General features: G+C 45.8%; 1 protein-coding gene across 3 annotated transcripts in view; it reads left to right on the top strand.

Annotated features, from left to right (window-relative positions):
• Positions 1–24,649, top strand: part of neto1l (neuropilin (NRP) and tolloid (TLL)-like 1, like) — a 78,929-nt gene that overhangs the window by 47,874 nt on the left and 6,406 nt on the right. For all 3 annotated transcript variants that reach the window (XM_031583947.1, XM_031583946.1, XM_031583945.1), the window contains exons 5-8: positions 2,998–3,039; positions 3,217–3,344; positions 13,243–13,471; positions 24,115–24,228. In XM_031583947.1, coding sequence (XP_031439807.1) covers positions 2,998–3,039; positions 3,217–3,344; positions 13,243–13,471; positions 24,115–24,228 — 513 coding nt within the window. The remainder of the gene's footprint in view (positions 1–2,997; positions 3,040–3,216; positions 3,345–13,242; positions 13,472–24,114; positions 24,229–24,649) is intronic.

Raw genomic sequence — 24,649 nt, 5'->3', positions numbered from 1 at the left:
AGATACACATTCAGTGAAGCCTGATTTTTTGGGGGGTTCAAACCCAACCTCATCTCCTCTCAGGTCCAGCTGGGCAGGCTTTGAAAGCAGCATGGAAATGCCTGGATTGGGTTTGAAGAGACGGCTGCCTGAGCCTGACTCCGAGGGTGTGCTTCATTGTGAATGTAAATGCAAAAAGAGAGGTTCCTCTACTCCTCCAATACTCCCTCGCTTTGATCAGGGATCTTATCCACAAGTTGCCAGTGAACAGCATTTGATGAACAGAGGGGGGTTTTCCTTTTTTCTTTCGTCTGTCGATTCAGCTCTGTTTGGTACATTATCCCTGTTTTTTTATACGTTATCTTGTTCCGCTATTTCCTACCAAGATGTGTAAAACATCGTCAGCTCATGTGAGGTACATGACTTGGGTATGTGAGTGTATGTATATCTATATATGTTGTGTGTGTGTGTGTGTGTGTGTGTGAATGGGAGTATCTGAAATGTTCTCCCATATATAGGTGCCTACACTGAACTGTTGCCTGTGCTAAGTGTCATCACAGTTGATCATTTCCAGCCAAACACTGAGGTTTCTGTTCCTTTGCACCTTCAGAGTAACTTGAGACCTCTTTCACACTCAGACGGGTATGTGAGCAAGACACACGGGAGATGATTTGATTTCCATGTCATTTAAGGAGGAGGTTTTTTAACAATCATCAGTGTTGTTGTAGCAAGGGTGTAGTAAATGTGTGTGTGTGTGTGGGGGGGGGGGGGGGTAGAGATACTCAGAGATATGATAGACTTACCATAGAGATATTCCTAATAGACTTACAATAGATATATTTGTTATAGACTTACCATAGAGATATTCCTTATAGACTTACCATAGAGATATTCCTAATAGACATACCATAGAGATATGTATATCTTATCAGTCTGTGTTTCCTTGGAGTCAAACCCACGACCACAGTGTTGTTGGCACCCTGCTGTAGCATAGCAGTGCAGCGACAGGAGCTCACAGCATCCCCTGCTGAAACACATCTGATTAATCTCATCAGATCATTATAAAACCTTTGATCAATCAGGTGTGTTCAGTTAATTAGGCAAAGGAAGACCCTGTGCCAGTAAGACATGGTGCTTTGGGTTCCTCTGGAGTAAAATAAGGAAGTGCCTCTCTAGGGGGGCTGTCTACAGGCAGCACTACAGCACTACTAACAGCTCATGTGTAAACACACATTCGGCAAATGCCATAGCTGCTTTAGTCGTCAATGTAGCGGGAAATGTATGGGGAAAGCAGGTGTTGAGAATGCGTCTTTAGTTGCACTTGACACATAGATCATACTGCTAATCCCCAGAGACAGTGAGTGAGACAGTGAGCGAGACGGCCTGAAGAAAAGCATCTCTCTCTCTGCGCTCAAAAATCAATTTCAGCCCCCCTGTAAAAAAGTTAAGCGGTGTGAGCGGTTTAATCTTCTGTGATTCGATGCCTTTGGATGCTGCTGCGGCTGCGTCTTATGTGGGGAAAAAATGCAATTGGAGGCTGGATGTGTGGAACAGCACACAGTGGGTTAGTGTCACAATCAATACAGTATCTCACACCTTATAAACCACCTGTACAGCTGTCAAAACCTTGCCATTGAAGCTTGAGTGAGGCATGTGTGCTTTACAGAGATGAATTCGGATCATAAAATTCTTTCGGTTGAAAGAGATCATCTTGTATTGTGCTGTGTGGTACCCCTTTTCTGTTCACTGCCTTGTAAAGCACCGTGAGAGCAGCACTTTATGCAGTGGAAACTGCAGTGTGAAGAAAAATGATTACGATTGTTGTTACACACAATTTTTAGTACACAGTTAACACACATACAAATTCTGTTCTGCATCTACCGCTAGCTGAATGTGTATCTAAGGCAAGCTTCCACGTGTCCTAAACAACAAACCATCGCTCACAACCATTAACCTGGTTCACCATCCTTACGGCTCCTAAAATAACTGGCCCAGGAACAGTGAAAAGGACAAAGTTTGTGTAATAGATGTCGTGGCATCACATAAACCAGGTAGCATCTCGATGAATAGCCATGCATGTGTAATTTTAGGGCAGCTGTTGAGTGGAGAGAGCTTTTATGGATGTACAGTGTGAGCTGCCCTCGGATGGGGTCTTGTTCCCTGAGTGAGACTTTCTCCCCTCTGGGGTTGCCTATGTTGTCCGCGACTTACCAAACCGCTTCAAAAACAGTCACGTCACATTCAAATAGATATAGTTAGAAAGTAAATATATATATTTTAGAGCAGTGTGAGGACTGTGATTGCCCTGTGATTGATGTAGGCTGAACTCGGAAGACTCTTATTCTGAGACTGAGGTTTTCAAGTGTGTGATGCTCGAAAAAAGAAAGCCTCTCCCGTCAGCTCTGGCAGTCGGAGAGGAGGAATTCAATGACAGCAGCAGGGGAGACGGAAGGGAGGAGAGAAGGAGCAGAGACCTCAAATGTGGAAGGTTTAATCAAAGTTAATTAAAGCTGCCCTGCTAATGTCCTTAAGATTCTTTTTTTCAAGTGGCGAATTAGTCGGGTCAATACAACTTTACCCAAACTCTTTTCACAAGCCACTTTGTGGCAGCCATCTTTTAGACTCCAAGTCTGTGATGCAGCCTCTCTCAGAGATGATGTTCTGGGAATTGCAAGCATTTGGCTGCACCTACGCTGAACAACACCAAGAACACACACACACATACACACACCACCTAAACATGCACACACACAGACACCACCTGAACACACACGCACACACACAGCGAAGCCCAAACATACATGTTTGTGTACTTGTTTACACGGCCTGCCTGGCAGGTTTTGGCAGATGAAAGGTGTAGACTGTTTACCTCAGTACTGACATATCTGCATCAGATTGTGTGTGTGTGTGTTCGTCTGTCTATGTGTAGGTTTGAGTGCGTATGCTTGTGTGTTTGTGTTTGTGTTTGGTGCCTGTATTTCATTTGTGAGAAATAAATGTGTCTTTCTCTCGTTTCAGATCCCGACTTCAAAGACCTAGGAGTCCCTAAACCTTTGCCCCGTAGGTACCATTTATTCTCCTGTAAGCGCCTCCCTAATGAATGCGGGACTCAGACTGAACCTTGACCCCAGAGCGGCCTCTAATCTGCTCTCCTCTCTCTCTGTGTGTGTGTTTGTGTGTTTTCTTTTGTATGTTTCTACCTGACCTCCGACGCCCACCTGACCTCTAACCCCGCAGTGTGTGAATTTGAAATGGGAGGGCCTGAAGGGATCATTGAATCGCAGCAGATCACCAAAGAGGGCAAGGCCTCAGCCACGGAGGCCGTGGACTGCAAGTGGTACATCCGCGCCCCGCCTCGCTCCAAGGTCAGTGAAACACCCCCATCTCTGCTGAATGACCTCCACCCTCCTCCCTTGACATGCACTGACACACACACACACACACACACACACACAAACACACACGTACACAAATACACACAGTAGTCGGTGTACAGTGACCATGACACGAGTCCAAAGGGACCCGATGGTTCGGGTCAGGTTTGGACAAATGTTTAGAAATTATGTTCGGGTTCGGTCATGTAGACCGAACACATAATAACTAGGCAGCGGACATTTGAACATTTGAACTACTAATTACGATGGGTTAGCCTACTTGACATCATGCTTCATGCTTTAGTGAGTAAATAAATAATGATGGACCTATTACTTCCTGTTCAGTGCTACGTGACAATGTATCTACATGACAACGCAACACATATGCTATTTCAGGCAGTAAATATTCACATAGGCTAAAGCATCGAGGATGCCAAACAAAATGTATTATCTGGTAGGACACAATTTTTATTTAACGTTATATCTAACACTGACAAACTGCAGGTTAGCTATGTGTTTAAATCGTTTTTTCGTGTGTCTTCTGTGGTGGTTGTTACTGGTTAGCAGTCTATTTAACCATAGGTGCTCGTATTCACCGCAGGGGTGCCACTTTACTGTACTTTTGTGTGAAGAACTGCTGCTGACATTGTATAATGCATAAATGTGTATGTGTGTTAAGACAATCTACTAGCCTTTAAAATACAATGTTTTTTGACGGTCATTTACAAGATGGCCCCACACGTGTAATCTGGGTAAACAGACAAGCTGTAACCATGGTAACCACCATCCCTTGACACAAACAAGGTGACACAAACCCAGTGCTTCAGCTTAAATGAACTGCGTCAGGCTTGGGCCGAGTCGGACTCGGGTACCACTCTCTCGGACTCGGGTCGGATTTTGGACAGAAATATGTGGCCTGAGTCTCACTCTAATACACACACACACACACACACTCAGGCTGACCCACACACTCTATCTTCCTCGATCTCAGGACCCCTCCATATGGCCTACTGTTAGTGTTTCCCTAAACCCTGAGCCATTACATTTCTCACTCTGGTGCCCCTCTGCCCCTCTGCCCCTCTGCAATGCATTGGGGAAGCCAGCTTTCTCTCCCCTCCAGTATTGTAGCAATTTTTCAGCGCACCTAAGTGCTTTCCACAGGTTCTCCTCACTCAGTGCGTTTTGTGGCGCCCCCTGTCGTGAGGTCTGGGGGCTAAATGTAGCTGATTGTTTGTGCTTTGGTGGATGTGATGTTTTTTCTTCTGCTGTTGTGTTGTGCGCTGAGCTTCAGTGCTGGCTGCCAGGGAAGGCTGTCGATGCCGCTAGTGCTTGGCTTAGGAACAGAAAGGTCTGACGCGGAGTTAGCAGAGCTCTCCTGGATTCTGTGCAAGCTCTGTGTCAGATTCACATCTTAGCCAAATCCACGCCAGATCTGTGCCAAATCCACGCCAGATCTGTGCCTAATCCACTCCAGATCTGTGCCAAATCTACGCCAGATCTGTGCCAAATCCACGCCAGAGCGGGCCACATACATGCCGTATCTGTTCCAGATAGGCTACTCTCTGGGGATGCAGTGGTAAGTGTGAGCCACACTGCAGCGGGGGTTTATTCTCCCCGGTAAAGGTCAGCGTGACAGCAGCAGGGTTTATTTGGGGTCAGGCAGGGTTTTAATCAGGAGACTGGTCCGCGGGGAGAGTTTTACAGCTGATGAAAAAGCCTCTGCGACACTGTTTGACCCTCCTCTGGACCTGCCCTCCATTGCAATATCATCACCTTTGGTTCCACACACAAACACATACACTCATCTAGTCACTCACACATATACACTAACAAGGAATCACAAAACACACATACACTTGTGTACCCTCAAACACATACAGGGAGTCAGAGAATCAATCAAGCGAACAGAGAAACAACGCGCACACACGCACATACAGACACACACACACACCACTTCACCTACATACTCACATACAAACACACAGACTCACACAGACACCTACACACACACACACCCTACACCTACATACACACACACACACACACACACACACCCTACACACACACACACACCAAGGTTATTATAGTTTGGCATTTTTCACTAGTTTTTATTTTTATTTCGTTTTTAATTTTTGTTTTCAATTTCAGTTTAGTTTTAATTAGTTTTTAAAGCGGGTTTGCTAGTTTAGTTTAGTTTCTATTTTTTGAAAATGCTTAGTTTGAGTTTAGTTTTTATTAGTTTCAGTATTAGTTTTAGTCTTTACCGCGGAATGCAACAGCTAAGGGGGCGGGGGGGTGGGGGGGGCGCAGTCAGGGAAGCTTAATTTCACTTAGGACAGATGAACAGCAATCCACAAAAGACAACTATGAAAGATCTGTGTCAGACGTGTGTCAGTCAGAATTTGTGCATGTCCTGTTCAAACAGACAGGAGACGGTGAGGCAGCGACGAGCTGTGCCTCATCTCAGATTGCGCAATCCCTCACAAACTGGGTTGAGACAGTACCTCTGCTTCAATGAAGGGAGCATGCGAGAGCCTACCGGTCGGGTTTATGCTTGTTCTTGACTCTTCTTATATTTTACCTTGACTACGAAAATGGAAGATTCTATAGCTAAGCTAAAACATTTCTCATAACTGGACTTTCAATCAAAACGTGAATTGATCAATAATGGGAGACCAATGCCGTAGCTAAAAGGTATGCTTCAAACGACGGGACAGAAGATAACTCGATCGACTTCTCACACCCAAAGCCAAATTGCTTTGAAAATATTTTGAACCTCAAGAATAGATTTTGATTTTGGACGTACAGCGGAGACCCTCAGGGGGCCTTTGCAACTTCGTAAGAGTTCATATTCACGAGTGCATAATCACACATATTCACACGAGTTCATCACAAGCTAGCAGCTGCCAACTGTATGTAGCTACCTTACCTATGTGTGTGTAAAGAATGCTGATATGAAAAACAACCAGTAGTCAATGTGCAAGCTGCCAATTGAATGGTGATTTAAGATACTGTATTGGGTTTATATATTTGTAAATCTGACTGAAGTGCCTCACCAGCCACGAGTCTCACCGCACGTTACTGTTCCAAGTAATCCCAAATAGGACTCTGTCGCTTTCTCCCGACTTTTGCCGCCATGATACCAGGTGAGGGGCGTGTACTAAAAGTGGTACGGCGGAAGATAGACTGCTATGTATGAAATACATTGACAAAGACGAAAACTAAGGACATTTTCTCTATAATTCTATTTTATTTTAGTTAGTTTTGTAAAGACACAATACAGTTTCAGTTAGTTATCGTTTTTTTATAAAGCCTCGTTTTTATTTTTATTTCAGTTAACGATCAAAGATCCCTTCAGTTAGTTTTCGTTAACTATAATAACCTTGACACACACACACACACACACAGCTACACTAAATCTTCCTTTTCCTCCCATTAATTGCGTTTTTTTCACAGGCAGCAGAATCAGGAAGACAGGCAGGAGAATCAGGGTGTTTTGGGACGCTTGTAATTTATTCCTCCGACTGCTCTCCTTCTTACCACTGGGGCGCGAGGAGAGATAGCAAGACTCAGACCCAGTTAACAATGCAGCCATTAGTTTGATTTAATTGCTTTTCTGTGCGCAGGTCAGTCTCTCTTCCTTCCCAATCAGCCTCGATCCCTCACTGTCACTTGACTACGCTGAGGAAACAGGGGTGCTTACCCTTCCATTATGAGCTGGGGACAGATCGACCTGGATCCCTGATGGGGAGGAACGAGGGAGGGAATGAGGGAGGGAGGGAGGAAGGGAGGGTAAAAAAAAAGACAACACAAAGTAAGAACAAAACAAGGCGAACCTCTGAGTATTCTGATATGCCGCTGTGTTCGCTCCCGTATCTGTGTAACTCTGTTGCAGGGCTGAACCCAAAGGCACAAGTCACAGCAGAGTTAATTCACAATGAGGAGTCTTTAATTAGGCTACTCAGCAAAACAGCGTGATTCTGACATGAACACGAACAACAACAGAACATAAATTGGTCAAACACAAGGGCTTGAATACAAAGGGAAACTAAACAGGGAAAACATATAATTGTACTAACCCTTCAAGGGGCAGGTGAAATCAATTCAGACAATGAACAGGATGACTGACTAGATCAGGGGTCTCAAACTCCCGGCCCGCCAAGCGATTTCATCCTGCCCGCCGGCTCCTCAGAATGTTGCAAAAAGTTCCATCTATTTAAATGGGCCACCCCAATGTTTACCGCTGCCATTGGCAATGGGTTTTGTGCTTCTAATTCACATATTTCATATGATTCCGCAAGTAGTCCAGTCATTTAACGTAATGGAAACTTAAATTAAGTCAGCAAGTAATGGGTTGCTACGCAACACCTGAAACTTTAAAGTTCTATTTGCGTAAGAACTATTTTTTTCTTAGCGGAAGTCACGAAATGGCAGCAAAATCATTAAAAATAGGTATTTTGGAGGAATGTCTTCTATCGTTTTGACAAGTAACCGAATAATAAGCGGGATAATGTATAGTCCTGCGGTCATTATCGGAAAATAAATCTAGCTGTATGTCAAAGGCAAAAGTTTCAGTGCTTATTCTGTGGCTTTGGATGAGAGTACTGACATAAATGATAATGCTCAGCTCGCGATTTTTTCCGCGGTGTTAACAACCAGTTTGAAGTGACAGAGGAATCACTTTGTGTAAAAGCAATGCAAGGCCGTACCACTGCTAAGGATGTATTTGAGCAACTGCCTGACGCAATTGAGCCTGCTGATCTGTCATGGAAGCAGACAGTGCACCCTCAATGATCAGCATATTCATTTTAGATCACAATAGATGGAAAGATGCTGTATTTTGACAGACAAATGAAATTATACACTTGAAATATATTTATTTTAAATACATTTATTTTATCAAATAAAATCATTCAGATTTTTGCTGAAACTTTATTCAGTTTTCTGCTTTGTTTTGTTTGTTTGCAGCCTTGTTACCAACTATACAAAAGTGGTGCAGTACAGCATTTGTTTTGAAATGTGCATGCATGAAGGAAAAATATAGATGTAGTTGTCGATGAAGACATTATCCCACTATTACTGCTGTATATGTAAGTCATGGGCTATCAATGAGACAAAGTGATCCAAAAATGCAACTATAACAAACACCTTTATTCAAAGAGCATCTTGCATTGCCCACTCAAAAGTGGTATCTACAGTATTGTGATAGGCAAGCCAACAGATCAAAAGAATCTGGCCCCCCACTGACCAGACTGGACGCTCATCGGCCCACAGGTAATTTGAGTTTGAGACCCCTGGACTAGATGAATGGAATCAGGTGAGGGGCGGAGACAGAGACAGGAAAAAAGAAAAAGCACATGACCATAAAGAGAAAAGCACATGGCAACCAAGGAAGCAGACAAAAACACATAGCAACCAAGGAAGCAAAAACATTATCTGTTTCTGCATAGAGTGGATAGTAAAGAGCTGTGAAAGGGGGGATGTGTGTGTGTGTGTGTGTGTGTGTGTGTGTGTGTGTGTGTGTGTGTGTGTGTGTGTGTGTGTGTGTGTGTGTGTGTGTGTGTGTGTGTGTGTGTATATTGCGGGGAACATTTTTGCTGCATCTTTTATTATAGCCTTGGCAGTGGCTGTGTGTGTCTGTGCTGGTCTGTGTGAGATGGTGTGGTGTGTGTGTGTGTGTGTGTGTGTGCAGGCCTATGCAAGATGGTGTGTGTGTGTGTGTGTGCAGGTCTATGCAAGATGGTGTGTGTGTGTGTGTGTGTGTGTGTGTGAGTCGGGAGAGAAACAGAGATAGCTGAATAATTTCAGTGGATTTTAAGTCAGCGTCATTTCTGTCTGGCTCAGATATTGCCGGGGGGTTGTTTATTTTAAGTGCAGATGAGGAGAGCTGTGTGTGTGTGTGTATGTGTGTGGGTAGGGATGCCTGTTGTTCTGTGTGTGTGAGATAAACTGGCTTTGTTCAAACGCCTGTCCTCCTCTGCCTCCCAGGGTCCTTGTGTATTTCTCACACTATTAGGCACAGGATTCGTCAGCCTAATGCTCGCACGCAAGACATCCAGTGCTGTCCTGGTTGAATTTATGATTTAATAGGAACCTCTGCACTTCCCTTTCCCCTTTCCCCGTGCTGTGTCGTCCATAGAGGCCTCTTGCTAGCTGCAGAGGGATACAGTAGAGTAGTGTTTCTGTTATACTCCAGCTGTCTCCAACATCAGATGGTAGGGACTACAAATTAGTCAGTGCACAGTACGTGAGCTGCACCTCAAACGTGTCCCATCGGCGAGGTACACACACAGAAACACACTCTCTCTCTCTCTCTCTCGCTCTCTCACACACACACACACACACACACACACACACACTCCTGCTGTCATTCATGCATTTACCCACTCACTTAAGCACACACAAACAAACAGGGTCAGTGTTACATAGACCCACCGGTTCAAGTATGAACAAACACATTCATACAAACACAGACACACAAGCAGGCACACGCACACACACACACACACACAGAGACAGGCCCTCCTTTTCAAATATATGATAATTTACACATTATTTATATACTCCAGTAGTCCACTCACAGATACCTTTTCATTCTAGAAGTCTTTTACACATATGCTCATAATCACATGCAGGCAAACTCATCATCCCATACACACACACACACACACACACACACACACACACATACACACACACACACACGGCCAGTCTCCATCACTCTGCCAACCCAAAGATTTAGCAACCACACTCCCCAAAGGTAGCCTCCTTGACGTGGGCCGCCTGGGATAAGACATTCAAAGCGCTGGTGGAAAATAAATAATTGAGACGGCGCAGCCGAGGCGATTAATTAGAGAGCACTTGGGCAATCAAGCCAGGCTGCAGGGAGAGAGAAGTGGCATGTTCTGGGACGATCCCCCAGGAGGTGGCAGAAAGGGAGGCAGATTAGCTGAAGTGCCCCCCAAGCACCCCACACTGATTTTGGGGGCCAGGTCACTGGCTTTGATCCCCAGAATAAGGCCTCCTGGTTGTGCCTTTGTGTGTGCAGACTTTTCAGGCGCATCTGTTTTGCAATCACATTCACACAAACGATAGATGTTGACTTAGTTATTTATTTTCTCCCAAATGTGAAAGTATTTACCAGTTGTTGAGGGTTAAACGAGGCATCCTCTTTGCTCGTTTTCCTGAAGGCTGCTCATCTGTTGCAGTTGTGTATTAATTGCAGGGTGTAAATACCGATCAAATTTACTTTCGCTCCAAATTATTTCCTGCCTAAATTCACGACGATGAGCGATACCAAGCAATGGTATCTGTATAGCAAACTGTCTTTTTTAATTTACTCTCTACAGTGTTAAATGGAAGATGATTTCATGACATTTAATTGTCATTAAGTTGCCTTAATGTCTGTCTTTCTATCATATTTCTGGCTATCTATGACTCAGTAATTGCTGTATATTCATACTGGTCAGTGGATGGGCTCTCTGTGGCATCATACCAATCTCCATTACAAAAATGCCCCATTCAGGGCTTTTTCTCAGATGCCTGCTAAGGGTGTGTTAGGTGGGTTGAGTCATCCCTTTTTTGGCTGCGTGATTGATGCTGTGTCACCGGTGAGAACAAAGAAATCAATACAAACCTGGCGAGCTCGGAGAGACGAGCTCGTGATCAGCGAGCAAGATGCTATCTGCATGATCCATTACCGTCATTTGGACTTTATGATCGCTTCGATTTGACCAGATACTCTACCGAGACGAGGGCGCTTTAGAGGACTACGGCTTGCATCTGTGGCCAGGGAGAATAGAAGCGTAATAATCTGTCAAGGACCGTGAAAAACCTGTGCATGAAAACAAATGTCTGTGTGTTTGTGTGATTGTGTGTATGTTTCTGTGTATGTGTGCGTGCGAGTGTGTGTGTACATTCAAATCATCTACCCTAATGCCATGCCATGCGAAAGTAGCGCAAAATGTGTGAAATGAGCTGTGCACGTGAATTTCCATATCTCATTTCTCCAGGAAAATATCCGGCGGAGTGTTGTGCTTTGCGCACAGTCATTTGTTGTGTTGTAGCCAGCTTTTTCGAGTCACCCCTGCTGTTCAGGACAGGCCTGCTGAAAAAGTATCACTCCAGAGTGTTCCTGAGAGGTGCAGATTGTTCCGGAACCATTTATAACATCGAGGTGTGTGTGTGTGTGTGTTGATGTGAGAAAGGGCATTGCCGCCTCTTCGCCTGCTGGTCACTAAAGACCCGGACAGCTACCGGTCTGGATCAGATCCGACCCAGTTCTGGCACTGATGTGGTAAAGGTCCGATTCTGTTCCGGCCCAGATCTCTTATTGAATTGGCTGCTCTCTGAGAGTCTATCTCCCTCTCCTTGTCAGCAGCACACCTGCCAACATCCCCATATGGGTTTCTCCCATATTTCAAGGCCATCTCCCAGTGCCCTTCCAATTTTGTTGTTTCGCTCGGAAAACTCTCCGCAATTTACATGGCCCTCAAACTTTATTATGAATAATTGTCACACACACGTCTGGACATTATAAACAGTTCCGGAACAACCTGCACCTCACAGGTCCAGCCCAGAGGTGCGTTCAAAATAACAAACAAACGCAAACATTCACCAATATTTTTTTGTTTACTGTGAGTACGCTGCGAACGGTTGCAAACAGACACAAACAGTCTGAGGAAGAAGCTCTCAGCAAACAATCATGGATGCTGGACTAAAAGGTTATCATTTAAGTCGAACAATTTGGAGTGTTTATACAAAAACATTCCAATTTAAAAGTTCAAAGAACACGGCTTCGCTTTTGTTGCCAAAATTGAACGCATCTCAGATTCCTTCTCTAGTTAGCTGCTCTCTGAGTGTCTCTCTCCCTCTCCTTGTCAGCAGCAAGCACCGTGCCGTAAACGTGTTCAGAATTCAGTGCACTTGTGGGGAATTAGCCACAGAGAAACAGGCTAGCGCTCTCTGTCCTCCTCTCCTCTCCTCTCCTCTCCTCTCCTCTCCTTTCCTCTCTAGAGCGATTTGTCCATGTCCTGCCAAGCTTAGAGTGGAGACCCTTCATTCGTTTCTCTTTAACTCCCACTTAATTTCACTGCCCAGGATGCCATTCATCTTTTGGGGTGCTAAAGACCTCCACCGTCATGATGGGGTGCTGAGTGCTCATTAGAGCCGATGATGGTGTGTGTGTGTGTGTGTGTGTGTAGTTATCTGGGTGTGTGGTTGTCTGTGTGTGTGTGTTGTATATATGTGTGAGAGGATGTGTGCACATGTGAATTTCTGTGTGCGTGTGAGCTATAGGCATCAGGCTGAAACCGCATGCGGACATCACACCCTCATAGTCTAACGCAGGTAGCGATGACAAGGCTGTCAGGGAGTCTTTCCTCTCATGTCTATGTGAAAAGGGTCATTATCAGAGTGTACTCATTACTATAAATGGGCAAATTAGCTAAATATCATACAGTCTGGTGTGAGCTCCCTGCTTGATTGCATAGACATGCAATGAGTGTTTAGTCAATAGACTACCAAGCTCGCTTTCCACTGCAGTTTTACGTAGATGCATACGGACTATAAAAATCACATGTATATCACACTACTGATCTGTAGTGAAGTACTGCATACGGACTATACAAATGAAATGTATATCACACCACTGATCCGTAACACTGAATATGAGTTCCCTCCATAAATGCTGTTATTACAGCGTGTGAATGGATATGCATATGCACAATATGAATAGATATAGGAGATATATACATTGTTTTTAGTATATAAATAAAAAAAGGTTTCGTTAGGCCTAATGTTAACATGATCTCTATCGTTGTTTCTCCTCCCTTCTTTCCCTCCCGCCCTCTTCTTCCGTTTCCCTCTCTCCTCTGCTCCCACCCAACAGATCTTCCTGCGCTTCCTGGACTATGAGATGCAGAACTCTAATGAGTGCAAGCGTAACTTTGTGGCGGTGTATGACGGCAGCAGCTCAGTGGAAGACCTGAAGAGCAAGTTCTGCAGCACGGTGGCCAACGACGTCATGCTGGTGACGGCGCTAGGCGTGGTCCGCATGTGGGCCGATGAGAGCAGCCGCAGGACCCGCTTTCGTATTCTCTTCACTACCTTCTCAGAGCGTAAGGCTAACCGCTAATCTCTTCATTACCTTCTCAGAGCGTAAGGCTAACCGCTAATCTCTTCATTACCTTCTCAGAGCGTAAGGCTAACCGCTAGTCTCTTCACTACCTTCCCAGAGCGAATGGCTAAACATTAACCGCTAATCTCTTCAACGCCTTCTCAGAGTGTAAAGCTAAACACTAACCGCTAATCTCGTCAACACCTTCTCAGAGCGTAAGGCTAACCGCTAACACCGCTAACACCTTATCAGAGCGTGATCAGCCAGTTTGTTCTTGTTTTATGGTGAGAGCGTAGTCTATCGGAAACATTAGTGGCCAAAGCCTTCTCTGCGTTTGTTTGTGGTAAATGCTAGCAAGGGTAAGTGGGTTACTCACTTCACTGGGGAAGTTCTGTTCACCATGTTTTCCTGGTGTTTGACAAATAAATGATCTCTTCTCGTTGTACCATTGCTTAGATAATAATCTTATTTTGTTGCAGGCTATGACTTGCAGCATAGGCTTCTAGGTTATGAAAGAAATGTGGTGTGTTATATGGTATGCAAGAAATAGGGTGCATTTCTAAAAATGCATTTCTAGGGTCCTTTCCATCTCAGAATGCTTGAAAAGTGTGCGTTTAAAAGCAAAAATTATGTAGCTATGTTATTTTTACCACTGGCTAGTAGCACTTGTGCACAATTACACAGCAGTACAGCACACCATTACAGTTCAAAAACAGTATGAGGTCAAGGCATTTTTATGTTTTTTTTCTTTTGTTAGTGCAGGCTCATTTGTTGTCATTTTCATTCTGGGAATGAACCCATAAGAAATTGTCTTAATTAGAGTGGTCAGACCCCTTAAACCGTTGCCCCTTTGTTGTAATTTGCACCCTGCAGCTAACCTGATACCCCCTACTGCTGCCATGCCAACTCCCTGTGATCCTGTGAGCTCTCAGAAAACAGGGTTCGTAATAAGTGCTTTAAAAAGTTAAAACGCTACATTTTGTAGGGCAACCTTCAGCATGTAAAGAAAGATGTTTTTTGGGAAGATCTGAAGGTTTCTTCAATTGTTTTTTAACACAGCTAAGAAGTCTCTTGGATTACTGCTTTTTCAAACAATTTGACCTCACTGGTTCAAAAGCACTAACATCTCAGGGAGTGTCCATGCAGAACTGCACCGGACTGCAGATTCCCTTGTTAAAGAAGAGTGTCTGTGAAGAGACTAAATCTAACTGTAAGACCTCTACTCCTTTCTGCACCTTCTTCCCCTGCTGCTGTTCCACAGACATCCTGCCAAACCAAGCACAGGCCCTGGGAAATAAAACAACTGAGCCATAGGTTAACTTTTAGAGCAAGCCATTAGGCAAAAACACGGGCGGTGTCTCTGCTACCTGGATGTTTATGGCTTTCCACTGGCTGGAGACTCGGATCAGTTGGACTGAGGACATTGTCTGGGCGATTGCCCAGCCTCCCATTGGGAGATAAGATCCTCAGATCACTCAGCGTTGCAAAGCCCCTTCATTAGCCGCCACTGTTGTGGTGGATAGACTACCAGGGAATCCGAGATGTCTTTTCCCTCCATAAACCTTTGGGAGAATGTGGTTAGGGATGGATGGATGGATGCAGGCATGTTGGATGGTGTTGAAAAGACCTGGGATGAATTGCTGACGAGTCATTTCACTGGCAGTTTAAATGTGATTTCAGATAGCCGACTCATGTACAGCCAACCCTGTCGCTTTACCCTTCAGTGGAGTGGTTACTACTGGGGGGGTCGGGGGGCACACCGCATCTATAGTCTAGCTAATTCAGCTATGCCAGAAATGTTAACACACACACACACACACACACTCATACATACACATAGAGAGAGAGAGAGAGAGAGAGAGAGAGATAAAGAGACACACACATTCATACATACACACACACACACACACACATTCATACATACACATAGAGAGAGAGAGAGAGAGAGAGAGAGAGAGATAAAGAGACACACACATTCATACATACACACACACACACACACACACACAAACACATCATAGCACACCACTCCGCACCACACTCACTACTGCTACACACACACACACACACAAGGGCACATACATTTTCAGGAAGTGAAAAGTACTGTAGTGCAGACTCTCATGTCTCTGTACACACGAGACCATTCAGTTGAATGCAGTGGCCCCTCAGTAATAGGAAAGCTTATGTTGCCACTGCAATTCAAGAAATACCAAGAGTTCCCCCGCAGTGGACCGCAAAGCCTTGACAGTAACAAATGACTTTAAAAACCCAGTGAGTGGCTAACCCCACCGAAGTGCATCCGGCTCAGATTTGGCCTGGACTTGGCGCTGCTCCGCTGATAGCCAAGAGGCCTCCGTAAAGGCTCTCATTAGAGGCTGCTCAGCAGGGTGGGGGGGGGGGGGGGGTGCTTGAGCCGGGCACAGGAGTGTGGGGTGTGCATGGGAGGTGGGGGGGTGGTGGGTTGCTTGAGCCGGGCGCGGGAGCGTGGGGATCTGGGGAATTGTTCATTTCAGGGATGAGCCGCCTCCCGTGGGGGCTGCCATTCTGTGGGAGAGCAGAGCAGAGCGGTACACAGCGGCGCCCGCACGCCAGCCAGCCGGGGGCACTTTGATCCGTAGCAATGCCAGGCTGTGCCAGCTGTGCCCGCCGCTGCGCTAACCCTCTGCCTGCTGTGTGTGCGCCACAGTGGGTACAATGATGGTGGTGAATTGGTGGTGGATCTGGTTAGTTAAGGCTGTGAGAGAGACGGGGGCGGTGAAAAAAGAGAGAGAGAGAGGAGGACAAGAATGTAGGGGTTTGACAGCAATAACAGTGAGATTAGGGAGAGAGAGAATGTGTGAGCGCCACCGAGGGGACAGTGGTGTTGGTGGATGGGTGTGAGAGGTCTTGTCCGGGTGGTTTGAGTGGGGCAGGAAGGGAGAGAGGAGAGGAGGGGAGGAGGAGGAGGAGGAGAATGTTGGGGGCCACAGCATTAACTTGACAGCTGTTGTTGTGTGAGATTAGAGGAAGTGATAGAGCAGGGGTCTCAAACACCCGGCCCGCGGGCCAGATCCAGCCCGCCAAGCGATTTCATCCGGCCCGCCGGCTCGTCAGAATGTTGCAAAAGGTTCCATTGATTTGAATGGGCCACCCCAACGTTTACCGCTGCCATTGGCAACGGGTTTTTTGCTTGTAATTCACATCTTTCATATTATTCCGCAAGTAGTCCAGTCATTTAACGTAATGGAAACTTAAATGAGGTCAGCAAGTAATGGGTTGCTACGCAACACCTTGAACTTTAAAGTTGTATTTGCGCGAAGAACAATTTTTTTCTTAGCGGAAGTCACGAAATGGCAACAAAATCATTAAAAATAGATATTTTGGAGGAATGTCTTCTATCGTTTTGACAAGTAACCGAATAATAAGCGGGATAATGTATAGTCCTGCGGTCATTATCGGAAAATAAATCTAGCTGTATGTCAAAGGCAAAAGTTTTAGTGCGTATTCTGTGGCTTTGGATGAGAGTACTGACATAAATAATAATGCTCAGCTCGCGATTTTTTCCGCGGTGTTAACAACCAGTTTGAAGTGACAGAGCAATTACTTTGTGTAAAAGCAATGCAAGGCCGTACCACAGCTAAGGATGTATTTGAGCAACTGCCTGACGCAATTGAGCATGCTGGTGAGTCATGGAAGAATAACAACAGACGGTGCACCATCAATGATCAGCATATCAGTAAACTATTAATTTTAGATCACTATAGATGGAAAGATGCTGTATTTTGACAGACAAATTAAAGTATACACTTGAAATATAGGTATTATGTCATGGGCTATCAATGAGACAAAGTGATCCAAAAATCCAACTATAGCAAACACCTTTATCCAAAGAGCATCTTGCATTGCCCAGGAATTGAAACTCAGATCAGCTACTTGTTATTCAACAACACTAACCATTGTACCACTGATCACACATGGTACATTTGCCACACTCAAAAGTGGTATCTACAGTATTGTGATAAGCAAGCCAACAGATAAAAAAAATCTGGCCCCCCACTGACCAGACTGGACGCTCATCAGCCCCCGGGTAACTTGAGTTTGAGACCCCTGTGATAGAGAGAGAGAGAGGCAGAAAGAGACAAGAGAGGATGTGTTTGCCCTTTAGTGGTGACAGTGGATGTGGTGGTGGTTGGTTTGAGTGGGGCAGGGAGAGGGGGGGGGGATGCAGGGGGCAGCAGCAGTAACAGTGGTGGACGGTTAAGTCATCAAGTGAGATTAGGGAGAGAAAGGCCCACAGTGGTAGTGGATGGGTTTGAAAACTCTCCTCTGCTTGGTCAGAATGCTGCTGAGGCAGTGGTCGCTATGGTGCTGTGTTGTGAGGGTGAGAACTCTTGTCTGGGTGGCGTGAGTGGGACTGTGAAACAAAGAGAGAGAGAGAGAGAGGGAGAGGGAGAGAGCGAGAGGGAGAGAGCGAGAGAGAGAGAGTAAGATGAAAGTGAAAGGAGCAGCCTGGCGGATGGTGTGAGAGGGAGGAAGAGAGAGAGGGGATGAAGATCAAGGGGGCACGAAAAGAGCACGAGGAGCAGTGGTGGCTGCTTTTTGTTGTCGAGAGAGATTAGCACGACTGAGAGAGAGAAAGAGAGAATGTGGGAGGTCACAGCAGTTACAACACTAGCAATGGCTGTGAGGACTCTTGGCTCCTGTGGCTGCTATGAGTGGGGGAGTGGAGGAAAGACAGAGGCAGAGAAGGAGAGGGAAAGGGGGAAAGAAAGGTAATGGAGGCCACAATAGCAGCAGCAGTAGTAGTGGTGGACGGTTATATTGTCAACTGACCTTATTAAGAGAGAGAACGCACTGCAACGGAGGAGGGTATATATATGAGGACACCAGAGGTGGAGGTAGGGAGAGAGCTGGCATACCTGTCAAGTTAACATGACTGAAATCCATGCAAATCTCTGAACCACCCCCACACCACAGCCCACACACACAAGCATGTGCAAGCATATTACATTTGTTCACCTCAGTGTCATGTATGTGAGACATGAGAAATGTCGGACATCTGTGAGTGTAATGAATAAAACGTGAGACTTGACAGGTATGAGGTGGGCACAGAGAGACATTGTATGGAAGAGAAACAAACTAAAGGAGAGAGAGATGGCCTGAACAAAGAGACAGCGAGGGAGAGAGAGAAAGTAAAAGAGAGAGATTGGCAGAGATAGAAAGAGATAAAGCAAGCGACATGCAAGGAAAGAACCAGATATCTCGCAGACAAAGAGCGAGGGAGAGAGAGAGGGAGAGTGAAATAGAGAGAAAGAGAAAGGGACAGAGCGAGAGAGAGAGAGTTTAATGTGCAGCGTGACTGCTCCACGGCCTGCCGGGCTCATCATTAGAGAGCGCTGGCGGGATCAAACACACAGTGCTCTAATGGAGCCACAGCAGCCTGAAGCCTCACAATCCTAACTGGTCACCAACACTAGCACAGCCACTAGGTAGGCAGGCAGCAGGACAGCTCACTGGTGAGCCATAGTGTCTATAGCAGCACAGCTATCATCACTGGCCATAGTGTCTATAGCAGCACAGCTATCCTCACTGGCCATAGCAGCACAGCTATCCTCACTGGCCATAGTGTCTATAGCAGCACAGCTATCATCACTGGCCATAGTGTCTATAGCAGCACAGCTATCCTCACTGGCCATAGCAGCACAGCTATCCTCTCAGGCCATAGTGTCTATAGCAGCACAGCTATCATCACTGGCCATAGTGTCTATAGCAGCACAGCTATCATCACTGGCCATAGTGTCTATAGCAGCACAGCTATCATCACTGGCCATAGTGTCTATAGCAGCACAGCTATCCTCACTGGCCATAGCAGCACAGCTATCCTCTCTGGCCATAGTGTCTATAGCAGCAAAGCTATCCTCACTGGATCTTGTGAGGGTTTTGTTGTGATTGTTGAGGCCAAAAATACTGAATTTGCAGCGTGAATTCAGGTGAAATTGTGGTGAAAATTGCGGTGATTCTTAGTTCAATAAAATCAATCACAAATAATGCAGAAATACCATGACTTTTTTTGCAGAAATACTGCGTTAATAAGAGAAAATTGCAACCCCGCAATATTTGAATTTGCATGAATTCGCGAAATCGCATGAATGCAAAATCCTGGACTGACTGTCTCATTGCAATAGCATCAACACAGCCGCTAAAACTAGCACTTATCGCTTAACACAACCAACCACCCTAACCAGCAGAAGTACCCACAACCACACAGCCAACAGCATCAGCTGAGCGTCCCTCCCCTGTCTCCCTGAGGCCGTCTTCAGGACACCGCAGCCTGGCTCAGCACTGTTGCTCACAGTGATGCAAGAGGATTAGACAGAATCAGCTGTGAGGCCATTTTGGCACATTGAGTGCTGTCATTGTTGCTGTGACACTATTATCCTAAGCGATAGTGAAACTCTCCACTTACAAGAAAGAAAAACATAGACCCACACAGACCCCCAGAACATGTTACTTTGTGGTATTTGACTGAAATGCAGTAGTGCGTGTGGCAGTATATAGAGTGGCACATTCTTTATCCATAATCTCCCACCCATGACACACATACACACACAAACGCACACACACACACACACACACACACACACACACACACACACACACACACACACACACACACACACACACACACACACACACAAACATACAGATACAACACACACACACTGCTCAAATTACTGTCACCATGTCACCATAATTGAATACAGTGGGTGGTTGAGTGCTGTAGTTCTTTCTCCTGCTTCTAAAGGAATGGCAAAGGCTCCTACACTGCTGAGGGGTTTGGGGTAGTGTAGTGTAGTGTAGTGTAGTGTAGTGTAGTGTAGTGTAGTGTAGGGTAGGGTAGTGTAGGGTAGGGTAGTGTAGCGTGGGGGAGAGGAGGGGAGGGGAGAGGTGAATGGGGCTCCTGTAATGGCCTCTGTGAGGTTCGGATGCTGCACAGATCTGTGGGCTCACGCAGCTGTGCATTTCCATCAGCCTGTGTGCGTGTGTGTGTGTGTGTGTGTGTGTGTGTGTGTGTGTGTGTGTGTGTGTGTGTGTGTGTGTGTGTGTGTGTGTGTGTGTGTGTGTGTGTGTGTGTGTGAGTGTGTGTGTGTTTGTGTGTGTGTGTGAGTGCATGAAAAGCGCTGGGTGGATTTGTGTGGGAGACAGTGTCCTTTGTGCAGCCTAGTGAGTGAATGAACATGCGGATGTGCGGTTGCCCGGGAAACACCCCTGCGTAAGTTGCTCAGACGGAGGCTGGAGTGAGCGGGGCGAGACTTGAGACCACCACCTGCCGAGCGCCGTTATACTTACAGACGGCTGCCTCTGCATCGCAGGTTGCTGATCTCTCCTTCTCTCTCTCTCTCTCTCTCTCTCTCTCTCTATCTCTCTCTCTCTTTGTTTCCCTACTCCTATCCTTTTCTCTCTCTCTCTGTATCTCCACCTCTCTCCTTTTCTCTAGCTGTCTCTCTCTTTCTCCCACTCTGTCCTTTTCTGTATCTTTCTCTGATTTTCTCTGTTTTGCATTTCTTCAGCTATTTCCATTCTTCTATTCTTTACTGGTTTCTATCTGTCTGTCAGTCTCTCTCTCTCTCTCTCTCTCTCTCTCTCTCTCTCTGTCTATCTGTCAGTTTGCCTAGTTATACTGTCACATTAAAGCTAAATGCAGCCTCAGTCGTGATCGTTTAAACCAGTCAAGGCACGCACATTATTTTTATTTCATCATTGGATGGATGAGTGACACACGGGCCATCACATAGTCAGAGGAGCTTTTAATCTGAACCTTCACCTCTTGGCTATTAATTAATGCACAGCGGGTAGAAGGAGAACATGGATGACTTAATCAAAGGCAGAGCCAAGGCTCCGTCCTAAAGCCCCCAGAGGGGCCCTTGTGTTCTGCAACAGCACAGGGCCCTGATGTGTGCATGTGTGGGTACCTGGGATATTGGGTCAAGCCACTCAGCTCCTCTCTAATATATGCAGCGAGGAGATGAGGGGAGTGCAGCTGCATGAGCAAAAAGGCCACCTTTATTGTAAGATCACCGGAAGTTAATTTCTCTGGAGATTATACCCTAGACCCACCTTTTAATGAAGTCCAGTTTTTGCAGCAGATATCGACAAAGACTCGGAGTCCTACAGTGCCATCATGTGGTGAGTGGGGGTACTGCGGGAAAGAGGCAGAGCAGCCATGTGGGCACTGGGGATACTGAGGGAAGATTCCTCCAAATTCTATCACTCACTTTTGATAAGCTGAGGAATAAAGGCAGTTATACATTGTGTTGGTAATTCCGTTATGGCCTTCCAATAATGAAACAACCCACTTGGGATGTTGCAGGGCCCACTCTGCGAGATGATTATATCGCTCCTCCAATGAATAATCAGTCATGTATCAACAGCATGACAGTGTTGGACATGACATGGTGTGAAGTAGGGTGGTCAGCCTGCAGGACTGCTGCGGCTTCTGCTGCTGCTGCTGCTGGTGCCGCTGCATGAGTGCAGTATCAGCAACGCGCTGAATGGAGGGGAAGTGAGCCACTCCTTCTGAAAGTCACCTTGCCGTTTAATTATCGTTCCGCTATGCTGAAGCGCCACACGTTGCAACAGGGTTCTCTTTTTATTTTTAATTGGATCACATCCTGTCGGATCATCTCTGGCTTTCATCTCTGGCTTTTATGATTATGGGCCTGCCATACGGCGCTGTGGATCCGGCCTGGCGGCTGCAGCGGCGTGTGCGTGAAACCTGCCAAACAAGCGGCTCCCATTAAGCTCTGTGCGCTGAACAAAGTGCCATTAGCCTCTGTGTAAAACTGCCCATGGTGGGGATTTCAATTAGAACGACACAAGGTGCATTCTGTGACAGCCTGGGGCTTGATTCAAAGGCCATCCCAATGCTTTAGTTATATATTTATTTAGTGTATTTTTTTTTTAACTATTTTTATATTATTTATTAACTTATTTATGAACCTGCCGTGATGGGTTATATGTGCATCACACATGCAGTGTTCTCCACCAGCACTTTGCGTTGCATCAGAAAGCCAAAGTCACTCTTTGCCAACCCTCTGTGGACGAGGGGATGGATTTCTGCACAAGGCCAGAGCTCATTCCTCAGAGGTGGACTTGCTTCCCATGCATATTTGAAGAGAAGGATTAAAATTAATGTGCAGCAGTGGTACTGAGCAAAACTTCACAAGATGTACTGCTCCTTGACTAATGTGCTTCTAAATCGGACCTGCGTATCAGCGAAATGGTCCGTCGAGAGTGACGTGAGATAGGGATCCTCCACACTGATGTTTCACTGTCCTGAACTTGTCATACTGCATATGATGGATGACGCCATCGCCGTGGCAGCACACACTGCACTTACACACCTGAACAAAGGGAATACATACGTGAGGTCGCTCGCTTCACGGATTCCAGCTCGGCATTCAGTACCATCAACACGCATCTCTCTAAGGTCGTTGATCTTGGACTGGAAACCTCCACCTGCAGCTGGATATTCGACTTTCCCGACGGGCAGGCCCTTGGTGGTGAGAAATGGCGGCCACACTTCCTCCCCACTGATCCTCAGTGCTGGTGAACCACAGGGCTGTGTTCTCGGCCCCTTCCATTACTCCCTGCTTACTTACGGCTGTGCTGTCAGTGCTGTCAAGCACAGCTCAAATATCATCATTAAGTTTACTCATGACATGATCCTCCTGGGACTCATTACGGACAACGATGAGACGGCCTACAGAGAGGAAGTGAAGTCATTAACCAGCTGATGCCATGACAAAAGCCTGTTGAAATTTGGCATGAATGCAGGCATACTTACCAACTTCTACCGGTGCACCATTGAGTGCTTGCCTGCATCACCGCCTGGTACAGGAACTGCTCTGCCCACAGACGCAAATGCCCACAGAGAGTGGTGGAGGCGGCACAGCACAGCACAGCACAACACAACACAACACAACACAGCACAGCTCAGCACAGCACAACACAGCACAACACAACACAGCACAGCACAGCTCAGCACAGCACAGCACAGCACAGGCAACAGAGTCCCTGCCGTTCAGGATATCTTACACCAGCGGAAGGCACACAACATTAAGAACAACTGCCCCCAAGCACACAGACTGGTCCCCATGTTACCGTCTCGCAGGGCATGTACCACAAGACCGTTTTTACCACCAGGCCATTAGGCTTCCCAGCTCATACATCTAAATATCCATCAGCGCATATTTGCTTGTCTGCTTGTCTGCACTGTTTACTGCACTGATTACAGACAAAAAATGCCATGACTGCTGCTGTTGAACCAGGACAGCTACTGTACATATTCAAATTAGCAATACTGTTAAATAAATCCTAATTTTCATGTATGTATATATAGTGTTTCATTTTATTTATATCTCATCCCATCTTTATTTCATTTTTCCTTGTATTTGATATTGTATATGATAGTGGATATAGTGCTGTTTTCTCGTCCAGCACATCTGTGTTAACCTACATATGACTAATAAATATCAGCTGCACGGAAGTATGATTTAAATATATATATATATTATATATATGTGTGTGTATGTGTATATATATAGATGGTAGTAGCCAGTCTGTTAGGTGGTCTAAATCTATCTGTGTCTTGACTCTCCTCAGCCCCATGTGAAGGAGACACATTCTTCTGTCACAGCAACATGTGCATCAACAATTCCCTGGTGTGCAACGGCATTCAGAACTGCGTCTATCCCTGGGATGAGAACCATTGCAAACGTAAGCATGCATTTCCTATCAAACAAACAAACAAACAAACACGTATCCTATGCTGGAGAGCAGTCTATGTTGAACTGCCAAACAGCAGACTAGGAGGAATGGGGAGAGGTTGACCTTTATCATTGGTTTTGACTCATTCATTCACAATATAATATTGAATTAGTCCAGCATGAGAACAGACACATGTGTCCTAGGGTGGAGACATGTAGGGTGGGTGAAACCATTAAAGAAGAAGTATGCCCCTAGCTGTCTTTCACAGATGGTGTCCTTCTTGCCATTGAGATTTACCCTCTCTGCCATTCATTTACCCTCTGTGACTTGCCTAGCAGGAGTGTAAACATATTACTGAACAGTTGTGGCCCAAAGCACAGAATATTCCCCATTAGTTTCCGTCAGGTGGGGTTCTCCTCCTGCCTGTTGT

Source organism: Clupea harengus, chromosome 17 (genome assembly GCF_900700415.2).
Source record: "Clupea harengus chromosome 17, Ch_v2.0.2, whole genome shotgun sequence".
Classification (NCBI taxonomy): domain Eukaryota; kingdom Metazoa; phylum Chordata; class Actinopteri; order Clupeiformes; family Clupeidae; genus Clupea; species Clupea harengus.
The sequence above is the reverse complement of the archived record's forward strand: the minus strand, read 5'-3'. Positions and strand labels throughout refer to the sequence as shown.